A 21,813-nucleotide genomic window follows, 5' to 3' on the forward strand; every position below is an offset into this window, starting at 1 on the left:
CAAATACCCAAGTGCAAGTTTTGATGAAAAAACAGAACACACTCATCCTCTCTAAACTGAACCTTACCAAGGAGACTACCAGCCAAGCCTGCTCAGAGACTACACCTGCCTTGAACTTCAAGGTGATGCACAGTCCTAGCCATCAGATGTAGATGGGTTGTTCATTACCTGGAAAATTATAAAATAAGAGCAATTTGTCTCCTACCATCATATTAAGGTATAATCATATAGAGTAGGAATAAGATAAGCAGAATAATAATTCACATTCAGAAAGAGGAAAATGACAAATACAGAAAGAACTGATCAAAAATAGAGATAAAATCCTATCATATGGTGACGAAGAAGACTCCTGAGAATAGAATGAGTTATTTGATAAACTGATCTGGTAGCTTCTTCTCTGCGAGAGGAATGGAAATCCCTACCCATTTTTTTTTCCAAATCCCCATGTTTTGACTTCTGAGGGATTTTCCCCTACTTTTTATCCTCAGTGGATATAGCAGAAGTTGACATTTCACTGTGTACCCTGCATAGGCTGCACATTTTTCTCAGATTGACTCGTATTGGAGTAAATTGGAGTCCAAGGAGGAGCTTTAAGGTTAATTTATCATAGTCTTTTACAGGTCAGGCTTGTGATTTCTTCAAATACTCTTTGAAAGATCTTTTTTCTGTCTCAGATCCGTGTGCAGGCACCAACAGTCAAAGATCACCTCCAGAAATATTTTTTCAGCCTGAAGAGTATGTTTCTTTACTTACTGGCCTCCATGTTCTGCTCATTTCCCTTTCAAGGAACTGATGGTACCATGAGGCCATTTAAAACAATAACTTTGATTGGGAAAGCAACACATTAATTAGATTTTTTTTGTCAGTGGCCTGGTTCTCATGGACAGGCAGATAATCATAGTAGGAGATGCTTGAAATGGTTTGGGTAACAGGTCTCTCTCTTTTTACAGCTGTCATGTTGCAAACAACTGCATTCATTTCAGAACTGCAAGTAGTTGGTTTTGTCAATACTGTCAATGTGGTATTTTCAAATTACCAGGTTCTAAGTTTACTGACACATATCAAGTTCAAGAAGTGCTTGAATTTATGTTAATTGGTTTCCACATACTTCAGTTAAACATTTTCTAACAGCATTAGCCAGACAGAGATAAATTGGATACACTGGAATAAACATAGGTGCATTTTCTATAGGCTATTTTTCTAATATAACAGCAATTTAAGAGTTTGAAGTGTCATTATCAAATGTGTGGTTTAACTCACCCATTTTACAAATGCACAAACTAGACCAAATCGAGTTTCAAGCTAAGATATATTCTGTAAACAATGCAATATCTATCTAAAAGCACTATTGCACAATTGTTTGTGTAAATAAAACTGTCTTTGAATTTGATGTGTTTTAAAGGTGGCCATATATTTTTGTATTCTGATTTGCTTTTCTGGCATGTAGAACCTTTGAATCTTTAGAATTAAATATAATGAAAAAAGAAAAGTCATAAAAGGTATGACTGTATTTTTATTATAAATTTTTATTGCACTGATAAAAAATGAAAAAGAAGATTAAAAACTGATTTAAAAATTAATCCTTAAGTCTCTTCTTCAAGTGATTTCAGTTTCCAATTAATGAGATGAGATTTTAAGACTTCATATTACATACAATGAGATTTGTGTTATCATCATGGTTGTTGTTGCAAATAACCAGGGTTTAGTTTATTTTAAAAATAAAAATAATCCTTGAATCTCATTTTAGTAGGAGATTTGATGAGTAGGAAAGAGAAGTCACTAATCTGCATATTACCTATATGTAGTCATACTGGCTCTCCCTTGGAGACAATATTTAGATATAAGATAGAAAAAAAAGGGAATAGTCAAAAATAAAAGCCTATTTGCTAAGTCAGGAATAAAATTCTTGGGAACACTGATATTTTGGCAAGTTCACCACCTCACTTAATTATTTCTCAAATAACCTTGTGCTGGATGCCAAATTGGACCTTTCTAAAAACTGTTTGAGGAAAATTTAAATTCAAGTTTAAAACATGTAGGAAATAAAAATGTCTGCACAGCATTTCTTTTAGATGTTATTCATCAGGACCTTTCTCCTTCCAGATAGTAAAAAAATCATTAACCTTTATAATAAATTATTATCACAAATAAATATTCTGCCACTTTATTTGGGGGGAATTTATTGATCATTTTCCTCCAGAATTAACACTGTACTAAGGCAAAGAGGTACATAATCAGAAAAGAGTTTGTGATAAAATTTTCTTTAAGTTTAAAATATGCATATATGGGCAAGATTCAAGCCTTTCGAGATTGACTAGCTACCAGTAATTTTCTAAGTAAATACAAAGATGAAAGTAGGGAATGAGCAAAAGTTTAGTACCAGGTAGATCTTTGTTTTATTATTGAATCTTTCACAGGTTAGTTGTATAATTATCACAACTAACTCAAACACTGAATCTTGGTGTTCTTATCTGTAAATTAGGGATAGTGGTATCCCATATAAAATAATGTTTAATATTTGTTGGTTATTGAATATTCAACTCAATTAACACAAGAAAATAAAGTATTATTGCATAAATGAGATGTACAAAAAAATTTTAAAATGTGAGAAAGTAGTAAAAGTCATCTTGTGCTATAATGCTGTTATACACATAAGACCAGGGGCAGTTTTGGGGAATTGTAACAAACACTTATGAGGCATTAGATACTGTTTTTATCCCCATTCCCCATTTTACAGATAAGGGAGTTGAGTCACAGAGAGCTTAATGATCTGCCTTAAGTTGAGTAGCTAAGAAGTAGATAGATTAGATTGTGCCCAGACACAAAGACAGAGTTTAAATGCTTTACCCCACTGTCATACTGCCTTCTTTCTTTCACATTTGGTAAGTTGCAAACAAAAACAAGCATTTTATTCTAAATGGTGTATCACACAATTAGTAAAACTAGAATTATATTTTCAAAACTACTGAGGCATTCAGAAAGGTGAAAAAAAGCAATCCTACATAAGATATAGGAAAATGAAACAAAGAAAATGCCAAAAAAAGAAAAATTTAAAAAGAGAAAACACAAAATAAGAGGACTATATTAGTGCAAAACATGTTGCATTTATTATTTCATAAATGCAAACAGTATGAGTTCATCTGTGAAAATGAAAAATACACTATAGAATTGATCAAAAGAAAAAGTTCAACCATATGCTCTCTATGACTGGAGCACTTTGCTGGAAATGACTCAGGCAGTTTAAAAGTAAAAGATTAACAATTTCATGAGTTAAATGCAAGCAAAAGGAAAATAATAATGAGATTATTCCAGATAACTCTTCAGTTCTTGACACATAAAACCAGAAACCTTGATGATTATCATCAACTTTGAAGATTGTTTATTTTTATTAATCTAGTTTTTATCTCCATACCAGGGCCAACCAACTTTTCTCTTCCATTTTTCTCATATCATGTTGTCACTGACATCAAGCCAGTTCCTCAGGCAGAAATCTACAGGCCAATTACTCCAACGTCTCCTTCACAAATTGCAAATCGGTGACTAGGTTCCATAACTAAGTATCTCTTAAATGAATTATCTTCACTACATATTCACTCTACTATCATCTTTCATTCTCTTACAAGAATAATGCAACACTTTTTTAAAAATTAGCCTTTTTAGTCCTGTCTTGCTTCAGCCACAGCCATCCCCTACCCAATACCTTTATGTCTTAATTCAACAACACAACAAAAACAAATAAATCTCAGTTAAGTGCATATTGCGTGTTAGGCATTGTACTGGAGCTGAGGGTGGGATAATACATTGACCCAGACAATGTGAGTTAAAATCAGCTAGACAAATTTTTCTAGAACATAAACCTATATATGTCTTTTCTCTGTTTTAAATCATACAACAGTCTCTCATTTGCTTCAGAAACCCATATTATAACATGAAAGAGCCTTCATATTCTGCTTTTTACTTACAAGTCTAGGTTCTTCTTCTACCTTGTTCCTCATGGATCCCAAACTTCAGTAATACTAAACTGCTTGCAGTTCTCATACTGTGCCAGGCTTTTTCTAATTTAGCTTTTGATGTATTGCTCTTTCTTTGACTTTACATTTGGCTAATATCTATCTTTATTTTAGAATATAGCTCAACTGCCGAATATTCCTGCAAGATGTCTTCACCACTCTCCACTGCATTTAGGTTAAATGAACTTACCCTGTGCTGCTCAGTACTCATGGGACTGTCTCCATGATGTTACTCACCACATAATTTTATATGTGTGGTTTAAAGTCTCTCTGTGACCTACCACCTTCTCCCACAACTACACTGTGAACCCTTGACTAGAGGAAGAAATGTGCACTAATTGTCTTTGTTTTCCCAGTACATCCCACCATACCTGACATACAGTAGATACTCTAATTAATAAGTTAGTTAGTTTTTATGAATGGTTAAGAAAATAAGTAGCTTCACAAAGGAAGAGGGAAGGAAAGGTTACCACTGCTTTTACATTTGATCCTCTGCTCAGCAAGCAAAATCATTTGGCTGATGTTTATATTCTGAGGGAAAACTATACAGCAGGTCCTCAAATAACGTATTTTCATTTTAATGTTAATGGGGAAAAAAAAAAAAAAAAACAATTCCTGGCCAGGGTCACTGTTGGCACATTCTCCCTGTGTATGCATGTTTTTCTCTAGAAACTCTGGTTTCCTCCAACATCTCAAAGATGTACATGTTAGGTTCATTAGCATATCTATATTGTCCCAGTCTGAGTAAGTGTGGGAGTGTGTGGGAGTGTGCCCTGCAGGGTGGCATCCTGTCAAGGATTGATTCCCACCTAGCACCCTGAGCTGCTGGGATAGTCCCCCACCATCTGCAACCTTGAACTGGAATAAGGAGGTAAATAATTATGTTACTTGTTTTTATTAATTTGTCTTACTTGTATGTATGGCTCACATTTATTTCAAAGTTTAATATTAGAGGTACTTTAGTCTTCATCTAGAAGTATTAGTGATTTTAAATATCACCAATATTAGAAGTATGTTGGGCTTACAGTCTAGTTTAAACTACGGTGAAGTTTATATCAGTTATGGTTTCTTTATAAGTTGTTTCCCTTAAAGTTACAGTTTCCCAAGAACCTACTGACAACTTTAAGTGAGGTCTTAATGTTTTTCTAGCTTCTCTGCTGCCCTCTGAGTGATGTTCAGATTTGAAATTATCATTTCATATCCAACATAGTAGCATTAACAAAATACCAATTATGTTGTTCAATAATTCTTGGACAATAAAAATTGAGTGGGTTACAGTCATGGATAAAGAGGATAGGGCTAAGAATGAGTCTAGAAATCTATATTTGCTTTATTTTGCTGTTGTAACAAATAGCCACAAATTAGTGACTTAAACCAATACAAGTGTATGATCTTACAAAGTTCAAAGTGGATCCAACTAAGCTAAAATTATGGCGTCAGTAGAGCTGCATTCTGTCTAGAAGCTTTAAGGGACTATTGCCCATATCACTCCAAACCTGTTTTCATCATCACATCTCCTTCTGTGATTCTCCTGCTTCTTTCTTTCCTTGTGGTTCTTTTTTAATTACAAAGACCATTGTGATTACATTGATCCCACCCAGATAATTCAGATTAATATCACCATGTCAAGACCCTTAAATTAATTTCATTTACAAAGCCTCTTTTACCACCTTTATTAATTTTCTCGAGCTACCATAACAAAATACCATACACTGAGGGGCTTAAAAAATAAGACATTTATTCTTTCCCAGTTTTAGAGGCTAGAAGTCTGAAATCATGATTTTAACAAACGCAGTTCTGGATGCTCTGGGGGAGAGTCTCCATTTCATGCTTATTTTGCAGCTTCTGGTATATCCTCCCAATCTTTGATGCTCCTTGGCTTGTAGACTCTAACATAAAATAGATACTCCAATCCTCGATCCTCACATGGCATCTCCCCACTTTGTACATGTAACTTCACATGATCATCTTCCCTCTGAATGCCTCTGTGTTTGTTTTCTCTTGTTATCAGGACATGAGATGCTGGATCGGGACCCACACTTATCCAATTGCATAAATACATGCAAAATACCTACAGCTCACTTCAGTTAGAACTGAAAAGAATCCATCTAGAGTGGAAATAACTACAGAAAAGAAAACACATAATTATATTATAGCAAGTGTTGAGTTAATCAAGACACACACTCATTGCTACTGTATTTGTTTGCCCTTAGGCTTTTCATACAGCTCAGAGGATAGTAAACTAGTTATTAATTTTATCAAATTACTCAAACTGTATAATAAATGCCTTATTTTTTCCTCTTGCTCTGTGTATTTTATCTGCAGATGATATGTTACTTTGTTGTACTGGAAGTACCAAAGACATATTTGAAAATTTCTAAATAAGTTATTCTGAATGAAGAAATAAAATATGACTATTTGCAATAGAATCAGCAAGAGGCATTTCTCTCTTTCTCTCTCTCTCTCACTCTATGTATATATACATATATATGTATATATACACACACACATATATATATATATACGCACACATATATTTAATAACAGGCCTTTAAAATAATTTCTTAGGGTTTATGATTTGGTTAAATAACTTTTTTAGAGAATAGTAGAATCCATGTTTTTAAAACTAATGTTCTTGGGATATTTTAACAATTGTTGTATTTCTGTCATATCAGAATTTAAAAACTTGAGCAGAGGAGCTAGTTCCTATATAGCATCAAGACATTGTACTAGGAATATAGCCAAAGGTGAAGGAGGACATGATGATCTGTCTCTTTCATCTCCCTATTACTATTACTCCCTATTACTATTGTTATAAAAAGGGACTTTTGACCTGTTTCTAAGTCTGGAGGCTATTTTAATGGCAAATACTATAATTTTTCTATGTTGCCTATTATTTTATTTCTGTTGTCTCACCAAAGTCTTACAATTATATACATATATAATTATATATATATATATATATATTTAAATATGCACAAATATATATTCAATACTACTGAATATACATACTACATTCTGGTTTTCAATACGTGATTATACTGAAATAGGAATTAGGTAAACAGTCAGAAATAGAATTTGTTATCTGGGTCAAAAAATTTAAGAAATGACTGTGGTTGGAAAAATATGGTTTTGCCCAGTTTTCTGTGTTATTTTAGAAAGGAGTTGCATGAAAGGTTAATACTATTTGTTAATCTGGACCAAGGAAAGAGAAACACAGACAAATGAAGCTAATTTAGAAGATCAGGACAAAAGCATATAGGTCTGATTTTATGTGTCCGTGTGTGTGTATGTCAATAATAGTCATCTATGTCACATTTATCAAGTTTTATTTAAACTTGAAAAATATAACAATACAGCATTTCTCTAAGTTCCTAATTCTGTTAAACCAATTGTCTAACAATTAGTAAATATTGGTTTGAAAAATTAGAATTGCTATTTTAATTGTAGATCTAGGAATGTTTTAATGTATTATAAAAAAGAATGAAACTTTTACTCACACCTAATAATAAACACAGGAGCAGAATTCAAGAAGTAAAGTAACTTCCCCCCTAAATACTCGGGTCTTCTCCTGGAAAAGACAAGTAGAGAATGGAATGTAATTTCTAAAATGGATCCTTTACAAAGTCACATTGTGCTGCTTAATGACACGTAGTTCCTGATAAGCATTCCAAATTACAAGGTAGTTGTTTAAATAGAATTGAAACCAAGGGCTTCATTGATACGCTTCCTAAAACAAGGGGCTCTTTTAATTACAAAAATCTATGCTGCTTTCTTTCCTGGCAGCGTTTGTGGGGGCTCCCATCAGAAAGTTCTCACAGGCAGGAAACACACAGAGGTCCTTTGCTTTGCATATTTGCCTAACACTCCACACTCTCTACATATCCATAAACCTTCCCAAGGCCAGGAATCAATGAATGTGTTCCTATCATATTTTAAATAGTCAAGGGAATGAACAAAATGGAATGCATGTTACTTTATTTTCCCTTTTTATTATTCTATAGCCATATGACACAAGATATTGGCTCACTTGATCTCTGTTCACTAAACTCCAGGGGAGGAGAGTAAAGATAATTGGCAAAAGTACTGTTCATTACCAATTATACCTTCCACCTTAATCAGATTTGATTTTTCCTCCAACCACAAAATTTCTGATGAATTGTATGCATATATATGTGCATGTGTTGGATTAATCTATACAACCTCCTTTTGTCTACCCAGAGATCATCCCTCATTTGAACCTTTACAATTTCTGTAGATTGACAGCCCAATAATTTTCTGGTACATGAGTTTTTACTTAACATTGGTGCTACTGACATATCTGTATTGTTTCTGAAATAGTCTAATATTTCAATATTAATAATACAGAGATCCTGTGTACATTTTTCCTAGTTTTCTCCAGTAGTAATATCTTGAAAAAATATACCAGAATATCAAAATCAGAATACTGATATTGATATAATCCACCTATTTTATTGAGATTTTCCTGGTTCTACCTGTGTGTGTGCATATGTGTATTTAGTTCTATACAATGTTATCATATGTGTAGATTTGCATATTTACCACCATAGTCAAGATACAGAACAGTTCTATCAAAACAAAAGTCCTTTGTTTAACACTTTGGTAACTACACTCACCCCTTTACATCCCACTCTGGTATCTATAATCCCTGGTTGTTATATTTAGTTTTATAATTACCTTTTATTTATTGCCAGAATTACTGATTTTATTAATGTTATTGATATACGTTATTTTTAAATAAATTTAATGTAAATTAGCATAAAATATGTGCAGATTTAGAAAACATGTAAAGAAAATTACAATACAGGTGAATGGGGACTTGAAAAATGTATGAAAAATCAACAAAGTTTAGGAAATATTGCAATTGGTGATAATATGGGGAGAGTTAATTAAATAGGCTGAGGAAATTACTTAAATCTGAGCATATGTTGTACATTCAGGGGTTACAGCTATGATTCTCAAACTTTAGTGTGCTTAAGCACCCATCAAAATCACCTGGAATTGTTAAACACTGCTTACTAGGCACCATTCCCAGAGTTTCTGATACAGTAGGTCTGATGTAGGGTCTTGGAATTTTCATTTCCAAAAAATTTCCAGATGGTGTTAAGCTGCTAGTCACATTTTGGAAACCACTGGAGTAGGCTTCTGTTGGGTAGGGCTCAACATACTCAATCTGAGTATGGTGAATACTCAGACTGAGAAGTAGGAGCTCAAATGAAGGAAGAGACTGTCTGAGAAGTCTTTATGGTAACAGGCAATGTGAAGCAATTGTAGGTTTCAGAGGCAAAAACACGTGGCTAAGGCAGACTTTAGAAAGAATAATGTAGTGATCATTGAGCTAAACAATTTGAGAGCAAAATATATGAAAATAGATTCAAAGGCAGAGCAAGATGGCAGAATAGAAGGCTTCACTGATCATCCGCTCATCCACAAGGATACCAATTCAACTACCTACACAGAAAAAAACACCTTCATAATTACCAAAAATTAGGTGAACACTCATAGTGCCTGATTTTAACTTCATATTGCTGAAAGAGACACTAAAGAGATAGGAAAAACAGTCCTGAATCACTGACGCCAGCCCTCTTTTAACCACTGGTAGCAGCTGCCTGGCACCGAGAGCATCTCTGGGCACTGAGAGAGGGAGAGCACAGCAATTGTTAGGCATTGAACTCAGTGCTGTTCTGTTGGAGCAGATAAGAAAACTACACCAAATTCAGGTGACACCTGCCCATGGAGGGAGCATTTAAACCAGCTCTAGCCAGAGAGGAATTGCAGATCCCAGCAGTCATCTGAACTTGAGTTGCTGCAAACCTTCCACCAATACCTACAGTGCTGTGTCTCCAAGTAAACATGAAAGGCAGTCTAAGCCATGAAGACTGAAACTCTGAGGCAAGTCCTAGTACTGCACTAGGCCAAGAGACAGTGGAGTGGAGTGGTATTCAACATGCTGAGACACCAGCTGAGTCAGCCAAAAAGGTGCTGACACTTCTAATCTCAGGCTGCACAGCTCAAAGCTCCAAAAGAGACTCCTTTCCTCCACTTGAGAATAGGAAAGAGAAGAGTGAGGAGGACTTTGTCTTGCATCTTGGATACCAGCTCAGTCAAAGCAGGATAGGGCACCGGTCAAAGTTGTGTTCTAAGCCCTATCTCCCAGATGACATTTCTAGATACACCGGGAGCCAGGAGAGAACCCACTGCCTTGAAGGAAAGGAACTAGTCTTGGCAACATTTATCACCTGCTAACTGAAGATCCCTTGAGCCCTACCAGCAGTGATAACCAGGTACTACATAAAAGGTCCTAGGTGGACCTCTGAGATTTGCTGGCTTCAGATGAGACTCAGCTCATTACCAACTGTGATGGCTATGGGGCAAAACTCCTTCTGCTTGAGAAAAGCAGAGAAAAGAGTAAAGGGGACTTTGCCTTTCACCCAAGGTAAGATCGTGGCCATAGAGGTATAAAGCACCAAGTGGGCCTTTGAGGTTCCGAATTCCAGGATCTGACTCTTGGATGGCATTTCTGGACCTGCCCGGGGCCACAGGGGAGCCCAAAGCCCTTAAAGGGTGAGCTCTAGGGCAGGCAGCATTCATCGCAAGCTGACTGAAAAGACCCCAAGCCTTAAGGAAATATCACCGGTAGCCTGGCAGTAGTCTGTGGGGCCTGGGGTGGTAGTGACTCCAGAATGAGACTCTTCTGCCTTTGGAAAGGGGAAGGATGAGAGGGAAGGACTGTGTCTTGTGATTTGAGTGCCAGTTAGCCACAGTACACTAGAATACCATGTAGACTTCTAAGTTTTTTTACCCTAGTCCCTGACTCCAAGATAGCATCTCTCAACCCCCCCAGGACTTGGGGGACCTCACTATGCTGAAGGGAAGAACACAGACCTGAATGGTTTTGCCACTAGCTTGTTGTAGAGTCGTAGGGTCTTGACCAAACATAGGCAGTAGCCAGGGAGTGGTTACAGTAGGCCGTGGGTGAGAACCAGTGCTGTGCTGGCTTCAGTTCTGACCTAGCATGTCACTGTGGTGGTGACCACAGGGTGCTTGTGTCACTCCAACCCCAGCTTTAGATGGCTCAGAACAGAGGGAGAGAGATACCGTTTGCTTGGGAGAAAGTAAGGGAAGGCAACAAGAGTTTGTGCCTGGTAATCCAAAAATTTTCCCAGATCTTGTTCAAGACTATCTACAAGTCTTCAAGAACCACAGTGTCACTGACCTTCAGGTGCCTCCTAAAGCAATATACCATAGATCACAATATCCAAATCCTTTCAAGTATCTGAAAAGCCTTCCCAAGAAGGACAGAAAGAAATAATCACAGACAGTGAAGACTACAATAAATACACAATTCTTCAATGCCCAGACACTGAAGAACATCTACCAGCATCAATACCAACCAGGAAAATATGACTTTACCAAATAAACTAAATAAAGTACTAGCAACCAATCCTGGAGAAGCAGACATATGTGACTTTGCAGACAGAGAAATCCAAATAGATATGTTGAGGAAACTCAAAGATATTCAGAATAACACAGAGAAGGAATTCAGAATTTTATCAGATAAATTTAATGGAGATTGAAATAACTAAAAAAAATGGAGCAGAAATTCTGTAGCTGAAAAATGCAACTGGTATACTGAAGAATGCATTGGAATCCTTAGCACAATGAATCAAGCAGAAGAAACAATTAGTGAGCTTGTAGACAGGCTATTTGAAATTACACAGAGGAAGTGAAAAATGAATTTTAAAAAGTGAAGCACACCTACAGGACCCAGAAAATAGCCTCAAAAAGGCAAGTTTTTGGCCTTAAAGAGCAGGTAGGATAGGGTTGGAAAGTGTATTCAAAGGAATAAAAATATAGAAATTCCCAAACCTAGAGAAAGATATAAATATACAAGTACAAGAAGGTTATAGAAAACCAAGCAGATTTAACTCAAAGAAGATTACCTCAAGGCATTTAATAGTCAAGCTCCCAAAGGTCAAGAATGAGGAAAGGATCTGAAAAGCAGCAAGAAAAAAAAAATAATAATAACATACAATGGAGAACCAATATATCCAGCAGAAGAGTTTTCAGTGGAAACTCAAAAGCCAGAAATGAGTGACATGACATATTTAAAGAGCTGGCAAAAAGAAAAAAAAAAAGAAAAAACTTTTACCCTAGATCAGCCTATACAGCAAAAACATTCTTTAAACATGAAGGAGAAATAAAGGCATTCCCTGACAAACACTGAAGGACTTCATCAAAACTAGTTCTGTCCTATAAGAAATGCTAAAGGGAATACGTTAATCAGAATGAAAAAACATTAATAAGCAATAAGTAATCACCAGAAGCTACAAAACTCACTGGTAATAGTAAGTACACATACTATTATAACACTAACCACAGTTAGTAGAAATGAGTTCACCATTTCTATTAAAAATCTAGGTAGAAATTAGTTCATAATTTCTATTAAATGGTGAACCAATAAAAAATAAGTTGTTGTAGTTACTATATTTGATGAGTTTATGATTTCTACTAAACGATGTAGAATCCATTCTTTCTTCAAAACTCAGCTTCTGGACTGCGAGTTTGAGAAAGGAAGGCTTTTACTGCCACTACTACACTTTTGACTGCTCTCTGGGTGAGCCCCAGTTCATCAGAGTGGAAATTTTCCTGGATATAGGTATGAGGTTTACTTCCTTGTACAATGTTAGTGATGGGTGCCATATCTTTAGATTCACCAAAAATTATGTTAGAGAGCCACTCTGTTCATTTTTTGCTCATAAATGTGAAGTTTAAGAGGATCAGAGCTTCCTGAGTAGCTGTCCTGTGATTAATATAGGCAGTTACACTCCCACAATTTATTTTGAGGAAAGTAAATAAACATGGGAATGTAATCATATATAGGAAGTTTGTGTGTGCCCATAGCCAGAGCTAAGAACTTTTCTGCTAGATACACATATTTTACAAAGGGATAGAAGGGAAATATCAGTCAATTTGTATACCATAGAGAGAAAGTAATTATATTAATTAGGGGAAAATTACATTTTACATATAAAATAATCTGTTGCCTACAAGAAACATGCTTCACCTATAAAGACACACATGTACTGAAAATAAAAAAATAAATAAAAAGATACATGTGTCAATGCAAACAAAAAAGATTAGGAGTCACTATACTTATATCATTTCTACTAAACGATGAACCAATAAAAAAAAAACTATAACAACTTTTCAAAACACAGTACAATAAGATATACATAGAAACAAAAATAAATTTAGAAGCAAGAAGTTAAGTGAGAGAGTTTTTATTAGTTTCCTTTTTGCTGGTTTGTTTATTTATGCAAACAATGTTAAGTTGTTGTGAGGTTAAAATAATAGGTTATAAGATAATATTTGCAAGCTCCATGGTAACTCCAAACCAAAAATCATACAATGGATACACAAAAAATAAAAAGCAAGAAACTAAATTATATCACCAGAGAATATAATGTTTAATTAAAGATAACAGGAAGGAAAGAAATAAGGAGAAGACCACAAAACAACCAGAAAACAAATAACAAAATGCAGATGTAAGTAATAACATTGCATGTAAATAGACTAAACTCTCCAATCAAAAGACACAGACTGAATGAGTTAATGAATAAATAAGACCCATTGATCTGTTGCCTACACGAAACACACTTCACCTATACAGACAAATATGTACTGAAAATAAAGAAATAAAAGATATTCTATGTGCCAATGGAAACCAAAAAAGAGCAGGAGTCACTATACATATATCAGATAAAATAGATTTCAACACAAAAACTATAAGAAGACACAAAGAAAGTCACTACATAATGTTAATGGGGTCAATTCAGCAAGAGGATATAACAATTTAAATATATATGCACCCAACACTGGAGTACCCAGATACTTAAAGCAAATATTATTCGAGCTAAAGAGAGAGGATAGTTGGCTTGGTGTGACTGGCAAGATGTTCGAATTGGAACAGCTCTGGTCTGCAGCTCCCAGAGAGATCAATGCAGAAGGTGGATAATTTTTGCATTTCCAACTGAGGTAGCCAGCTTATCTCACTGGGACTGCTTAGACAGTGGGTGCAGCCCCCAAAGGGGGAACCAAAGCAGGGTGATGCGACATCTCACCCAGGAAGCACAAGGGGTCAGGGAGCTCCCTCCCCTAGCCAAGGGAAGCCATGAGGGACTGTGCCATAAGGAACAGTGTGCTCCAGCCCAGATACTACGCTTTTCCCATGGTCTTCACAATTTGCAGACCAGAAGATTCCCTTGGGTGCCTACACCACCAGGATCCTAGGTTTGAAGCACAAAATGGGCAGCTGTTTGGGCAGACACTGAGCTAGCTGCAGTTTTTTTGTTTTTTTTTTCATACCCCAGTGGCACCTGGAACACCTGGGAGACAGAGCCATTCACTCCCTGGAAATGGAGCGGAAGCCAGGGAGCCAAGTGGTCTTGCTCAGTAGAACTCACCCCCACAGAACCCAGCAAGCTAAGATCCTCTGGCTTGCAATTCTCGCTGCCAGCAGAGTAGTCTGAAGTCAACCTGAGATGCTTGAGCTTGGTGTGGGGAAGGACATCGGCCATTACTGAGGCTTAAGTAGACGGTTTTCCCCTCACAGTGTAAACAAAGCTGCCAGGAAGTCCAAACTGGGCAAAGCCCACTGCAGCTTGGCAAAGCTGCTGTAGCCAGACTACCTCTCTAGATTCCTCCTCTCTTGGCAAGGCATCTCTGAAAGAAAGGCAGCAGGCCCAGTCAGAGGCCAAACTCTGTTTTGTATATAAAACTCCATTTCTCTGGGACAGAGCACCTCGGGGAAGGGGCGGCAGTGGGTGCAGTTTCAGCAGACTCAAGTGTTCCTGGCTGTCAGCTCTGAAGAGAGCAGTGAATCTCCCAACACAGCCCTCGAACACTGCTAAGGGACAAACGACCTCTTCAAGTGGGTCCCTGACCCCCGTGCCTCCTGACTGGGAGACACCTCCCAGCAGGGGTCAACAGACAACTCATACAGGAGAGCTCCGACTGTAATCTGGTGAGTGCCCCTCTGGGACGAAGCTTCCAGAGGAAGGAACAGGCAGCAATCTTTGCTGTTCTGTAGCCTCTGCTGGTGATACCCACACAAAGAGGGTCTTGAGTGGACCTCTAGCAAACTCCAGCAGACCTGCAGCAGAGGGGCCTGGCTGTTAGAAGGAAAACAGACAAACAGAAAGGAATAGCATCAACATCAACAAAAAGGATGTCCACACAGAAACTCCATCTGAAGGTCATCAACATCAAAGACCAAAGGTAGATAAATCCACAAAGATGAGGAAAAACCAGTGCAAATAGGCTGAAACTTCCAAAAACCAGAATGCCTCTTCTCCTCCAAAGGGTCACAACTTCTCGCCAGCAAGAGAACAAAACTGGATGGAGAATGAGTTTGACAATTTGACAGAAGTAGGTTTCAGAAGGTGGGTAACAACAAATTCCTCTGAGCCAAAGGAGCACGTTCTAACCAATGCAAGGAAGCTAAGAACCTTGAAAAACAGGTTAGAAAAAAAGGTTAGAGGAATTTCTAACTGGAATAACCAATTTAGAGAATAATATAGATGACCTGATGGAGCTGAAAAACACAGCACAAAAACTTAGTGAAGCATACACAAGTATCAATAGCCAAATCTATCAAGCAGAAGAAAGGATATCAGAGATTGAAGATCAATTTAATGAAATAAAGTGTGAAGAAAAGATTAGAGAATAAAGAAAAGGATTGAACAAAGCCTCCCAGAAATATGGGACTATATGAAAAGACCAAACCTACATTTGACTGGGGTTCCTGAAAGTGGCAGAAGAATAGAACTGCCATTGGAAAGTTGGCAGTTGGAAAACACTCTTCAGCATATTATCCAGGAGAACTTCCCCAACCTAGCAAGACAGGCTGATGTTCAAATTCAGGAAATACAGAAAACACCACAAAGATACTCCTCGAGAAGAGCAACCCCAAGACACATAATCATCAAATTCACCAAGGTTAAAATGAAGGAAAAAATGTTGAGGGCAGCCAGAGAGAAAGGTTGGGTTACCCACAAAGGGAAGCCCATTAGACTAACAGCAGATCTCTCTGCAGACACCCTAGAAGCCAGAAGAGAGTTGGGGCCAATAGTCAACATTCTTAAACAAAAGAATTTCAACCCAGAATTTCATATCCAGCCAACCTATGCTTCATAAGCAAAAGAGAAATAAAACCCTTTACAGACTAGTAAATAATGAGAGATTTTGTCACCACTCAGCCTTTCTTACAAAAGCTCCTGAAGGGAGCACTAAATATAGAAAGAAAAAACCAATACCAGACTCTGCAAAAACATACCAAATTGTAAAAATCATCAACACTGTGAAGAAACTGCATCAAGTAATGGACAAAATAACCATCTAGCATCATAATGACAGGAACAAACTCACAAGTAACAGTATTAACCTTCAACGTAAATGGGCTAAATGACCCAAATAAAAGACACATATTGGCAAATTGGATAAAGAGTAAAGACCCATTGGTATGCTGTATTCAGGAGACACATCTCATGGGCAAAGACACACACAGGCTCAAAATAAAGGGATGAAGGAATATTTACCAAGCAAATGGAAAGAAAAAAAAAAAAAAAAAAAGCAGGGGTTGCAATCCTACTCTATGCCTGGCTGTGGAAATAACTTCTATGTGAGCACACTCCTTCACTAGTTCAGGCTTTGGCAATCAATGCAACTACTTAATATTAAAAGAAAAAATGATTGTCAATATCTTTATTGACAGTAGTAGTTATATTTTTAAATTTTTAATGCTTTAATTGTAAATTGAAAACTATAGTTTTTTAATTGAGTGCTCATAATGTACCAGGAAGTTTATAGGCACTTCCTACGATGTGGTTTTTTTCATCATTGTTTTATCATATGAAGAAACTGAGGCTAAGAGAAGTTAAATAACTTGCCTACTTAATCCAACTACCAAACAGCAAAAGTATGTTTCAGACACAGACTTGTGAGTCCAAAGCTTATGCTAACTTTATTACATGATATATCCTCTCAGACAGGATGGTTAAGTCTACTGGTATAAGTTACAAGGTAGTGAAAGGTAGATGGAGTGGTGGATTGGCTAGGAGGTAAAGAGGTAACATAGGTAAAAAAATATTGTTTGAGATAGCAGACTCTGTGCAGACTTAAGTTAAATCAACTTTAAGTTCTGTTCTGCTATTTACTACCTCTGTAATAGTAAAATAATTATTTAATCTTTCCAAGTCTCATTTTTTGAATCTATTAAAAGGGGATTGTGATGAATCGCTTATAGAATTGCTATGAGATGTGCAAAGACAAATATAGGTTCAAAATAAAGGGATAGAGGGCAAATGGAAAGCAAAAATATAAGAAGAAGAAAATTTTTTAAAAAAAAGCAGGGGCTGCAATCCTGGTCTCTGATAAAACAGGCTTTAAACCAACAAAGATGAGAAAAGACAAAGAAGGGCATTACATAATGGTAAAGGGATCAACGCAACAAGAAGAACTAAATATCCTAAATATGTATGCACTCAACAGAGGAGCACCCAGATTTATAAAGCAAGTTCTTAGAAACCTACAAAGAGACTACTCTCATACAATAATAGTGGGAGACTTTAACACCCCACTGTCAATATTAGACAGATCAATGAGACAGAAAATTAATAAGGATATTTAGGACTTGAACTCAGCACTGGACCAAGAGGACATTAATAGACATCTACAGACATCTACAGAACTCTCCACCCAAATCAACAGAATATACATTTTTCTCAGCACCACATCACACTTACTCTAAAATTGACCACATATTTGGAAGTAAAACTCTCCACAGCAAATGCAAAAGAATGGAAATCATAACAGTCTCTCAGACCACAGTAAAATCAAATTAGAACTAAGAATTAAGAAACTCACTGAAAACCACACAATTACATGGAGACTGAGCAAACTGCTCCAGAATGACTACTGGGTAAACAACAAAATTAAGGCAGAAATAAATAAGTTATTTCAAACCAATGAGCACAAGACACAATGTACCAGAATCTCTGAGACACCACTAAAGCAGTGTTTAGAGTGAAATTTATAGCACTAAATGCCCACAGGAGAAAGGAGGAAAGATCTAAAATTGACACCCTAACATCACAATAAAAATAACTAGAGAAGTAAGAGCAAACAAATTCAAAAGCTAACAGAAGACAAGCAAAAACTAACATCAGAGCAGAGCTAAAGGAGATAGAGACACAAAATGTCTTCATAAGATCAATGAACCCAGGAGCTGGTTTTTTGAAAAGATCAACAAAATAGATAGACTGGTAGTCAGACTAATGAAGAAGAAAAGAGAGAAGAATCAAATAGAGTAAAAAATGATAAAAGTTAATATCACCACTGATCCCAGAGAAATACAAACTACCATCAGAGAATACTATAAACACCTCTGTGCAAATAAATTAGAAAATCCAGGAGAAATGGATAAATTCCTGGACACATACACCCTCTCAAGACTAAACCAGGAAGAAGTTAAATCCCTGAATAGACCAATAACAAGTTCTGAAAGTGAGGCAGTAATTAATAGCCTACCAACCAAAAAACGAAGCCCAGGACCAGATGGATTCACAGTCAAATTCTATAAGAGGTACAAAGAGGAACTGCTACCATTCCTTCTGAAACTATCCCAAACAATAGAAAAAGAGGGACACCTCCCTAACTCATTTCATAAGGCCAGCATCATCGTCCTGATACCAAAACCTGGCATAGACATACACAAAAAAGAAAGTTTCAGGCCAATATTCCTGATGAACATTGATGTGAAAATCCCCAATAAAATACTGGCAAACAGAATCCATCAGCACATCAAAAAGGTTATCCACCATGATCGAGATGGCTTCATCCCTGGCATGCAAGGCTGGTTTAACATATGCAAATCAATAAACATAATCCATCACATAAAGAGAACCAATGACAAAAACCCATGATTATTTCAATAGAGTCAGAAAAGGCCTTAAATAAAATCCAACACCCCTTAATGATAAAAACTCTCAATACTAGATATTGATGGAATGTATCTCAAAATAATAAGAGTTATTTATGAAAATCCCACAGCCAATATCATACTGAATGGGCAAAAGCTGAAAATATTCCCTTTGAGAACCAGCATAAGACAAGGGTGCCCTCTCTCACCACTCCTATTCAACACAGTGTTGGAAGTTCCAGCTAGGGCAATCAGGCAAGAGAAATAAAGGACATTCGAATAGGAAGAGAGGAAATCAAATTGTCTCTGTTTGCAGATGACATGATTGTATAGAATACCCCATCATCTCAGCCCCAAATCTCTTTAAGCTGATTAGCAACTTCAGCAGTGTCTCAGGATACAAAATCAATGTGCAAAAATCACAAGCATTCCTAATAGAGAGCCAAATCACAAGTGAACTCCCATTCACAATTGCCATGAAGAGATTAAAATACCTAGGAATACAGCTAACAAGGGATGTACAGGACTTCTTCAAGGTGAACTACAAATCACTGCTCAAGGAAATAGGAGAGAACACAAACAAATGGAAAAACATTCTATGTTCATGGATAGGAAGAATCAATATTGTGAAAATGGCCATACTGCCCAAAGTAATTTATAGATTCAATGCTATCCCCATCAAACTCTGATTGACTTTCTTCACAGAATTAGAAAAAACTACTTTAAATTTCATATGGAACTAAAAAAGAGACCATATAGCCAAGACAATCCTAAGCAAAAAGAACACAGCTGGAGTCATCATGCTATCTGACTTCAAATTATACTACGAGGATACAGTAACCAATACAGCATGGTACTGGTACCAAAACAGATATATAGACCAATGGAACAGAACAGAGGCCTCAGAAGTAATGCCACACTTCTACAACAATCTGATCTTTGACAAACCTGACAAAAACAAGCAATGGGGAAAGGATTCCCTATTTAATAAATGGTGTTGTGAAAACTGGCTAGCCATATGCAGAAAACTGAAACCAGACCCTTTCCTTACACTTTATACAAAAATTAATGCAAGATAGATTAAAGGCTTAAACATAAAATTTAAAACCATAAAAACCCTAGAGGAAAACCTAGGTCAATATCATTCAGGACATAGGCATGGGCAAAGACTTCCTGACTAACACACCAAAAATAATCACAACAAAAGCCAAAATTGAAAGTAAAGAACTTCTGCACAGCAAAAAACTATCAGAGTGAATAGGCAACCAACAGAATTGGAGAAATTTTTGCAATCTATCCATCTGACAAAGGGCTAATATCCAGAATCTACAAGGAGCTAAAACAAATTTACAAGAAAAAAACAACCCCATCCAAAAGTGGGCAAAGGATATGAACATACACCTCTCCAAAGACATTTACATGGCTAACAAACATATGAAAAAAAACCTCCACTTCTCTGAGAAAACACCAAATGGTGGATGACGCTAGTGCAGTAGGGGGCCCCGGAGGCCCTCGTGGCCCTGGGATGGGGAACCGTGGTGGCTTCCGCGGAGGTTTCAGCAGTGGCATCCGGGCCGTGGCTGGGGTCGCAGCGGTGGAGGGGACCCGGGTGGAGGCCGCGGAGCTCGCACAGGCAAGGTCAAGGATAAGGAGTGGATGCCGGTCACCAAGCTGGGCCGCTTGGTCAAGGACATGAAGATCAAGTCCTTGGAGGAGATCTACCTATTCTCCCTGCCCATTAAGGAATCTGAGATCATTGAGTTTTTCTTGGGGGCCTCTCTCAAAGAGGGGGTTTTGAAGATCATACCGGTGCAGAAGCAGACCCATGCTGGCCAGCGCACCAGGTTCAAGGCGTTTGTTGCTATTAGGGACTACAATGGCCACGTGGGCCTGGATGTTAAGTGCTCCAAGGAGATGGTCACCGCCATCCATGGGGCCATCATCCTGGCCAAACCCTCCATTGTCCCCGTGTGCAGAGGCTACTGGGGGAACAAAATTGGCAAGCCCCACACCATCCCTTGCAAGGTGACAGGCCGCTGTGGCTCTGTGCTGGTGCTCCTCATCCCTGCACCCAGGGTCACTGGCATAGTCTCAGTGCCTGTGCCCAAAAAGCTGCTCATGATGGCTGGTATCGATGACTGCTACACCTCAACTCGGGGCTGCACTGCCACCCTGGGCAACTTCGCCAAGGCCACCTTTGATGCCATCTCTAAGACCTACAGCTACCTGATCCCTGACCTCTGGAAGGAGATTGTATTTACCAAGTCTCCCTATCACGAATTAACTGACCACCTTGTCAGGACCCACACCAGAGTCTCCGTGCAGTGGACCCAGGCTCCAGCTGTGGCTACAACATAGGGTTTTTATACAAGAAAAATAAAGTGAATTAAGCCTGGGGAAAAAAAAAGAAAAAAGAAAAAATCCTCACTGGTCATTAGAGAAATGCAAATCAAAACCACGAGATACCATCTCATGCCAGTTAGAATGGTGATCACTAAAAAGTCAGGAAACCACAGATGCTGGAGAGGATGTGGAGAAATAGGAATACTTTTACACTGTTGGTGGGAGTGTAAATTAGTTCAACTACTGTGGAAGACAGTGTGGCGATTCCTCAAGGAACTAGAACTAGAAATATCATTTGACTCAGCAATCCCATTACTGGGTATATACGCAAAGGATTATAAATCATTCTACTATAAATAGCCATGCACAAGTATGTTTATTGCAGTACTGTTCACATTAGTAAAGACTTGGAACCAACCCAAATGCATATCAATTATAGACTGGATAAAGAAAATGTGG

General features: G+C 37.4%; 1 protein-coding gene across 1 annotated transcript; it reads left to right on the forward strand.

Annotated features, from left to right (window-relative positions):
* The first annotated feature begins 20,482 nt into the window (after positions 1–20,482).
* LOC111551067 (40S ribosomal protein S2-like) lies at positions 20,483–21,369 on the forward strand. The gene is made up of 2 exons (XM_023224857.1): positions 20,483–20,552; positions 20,636–21,369. The coding sequence occupies exons 1-2, from the start codon at positions 20,483–20,485 to the stop codon at positions 21,367–21,369; spliced, it is 804 nt and encodes a 267-aa protein (XP_023080625.1).
* The last annotated feature ends 444 nt before the right edge of the window (positions 21,370–21,813 follow it).

The sequence above is a fragment of the Piliocolobus tephrosceles genome, chromosome 8, assembly GCF_002776525.5.
Source record: "Piliocolobus tephrosceles isolate RC106 chromosome 8, ASM277652v3, whole genome shotgun sequence".
NCBI classification, from domain to species: Eukaryota; Metazoa; Chordata; class Mammalia; order Primates; family Cercopithecidae; genus Piliocolobus; species Piliocolobus tephrosceles.

Coding starts and splice junctions, on each gene's coding strand:
- LOC111551067 (XM_023224857.1), top strand. CDS start 20,483: ATGGTGGATGACGCTAGTGCAGTAGGGGGCCCCGGAGGCCCTCGTGGC. Junction 20,553..20,635: donor TGGGATGGGGAACCGTGGTG/GCTTCCGCGGAG, acceptor GAGGCCGCGGAG/CTCGCACAGGCAAGGTCAAG.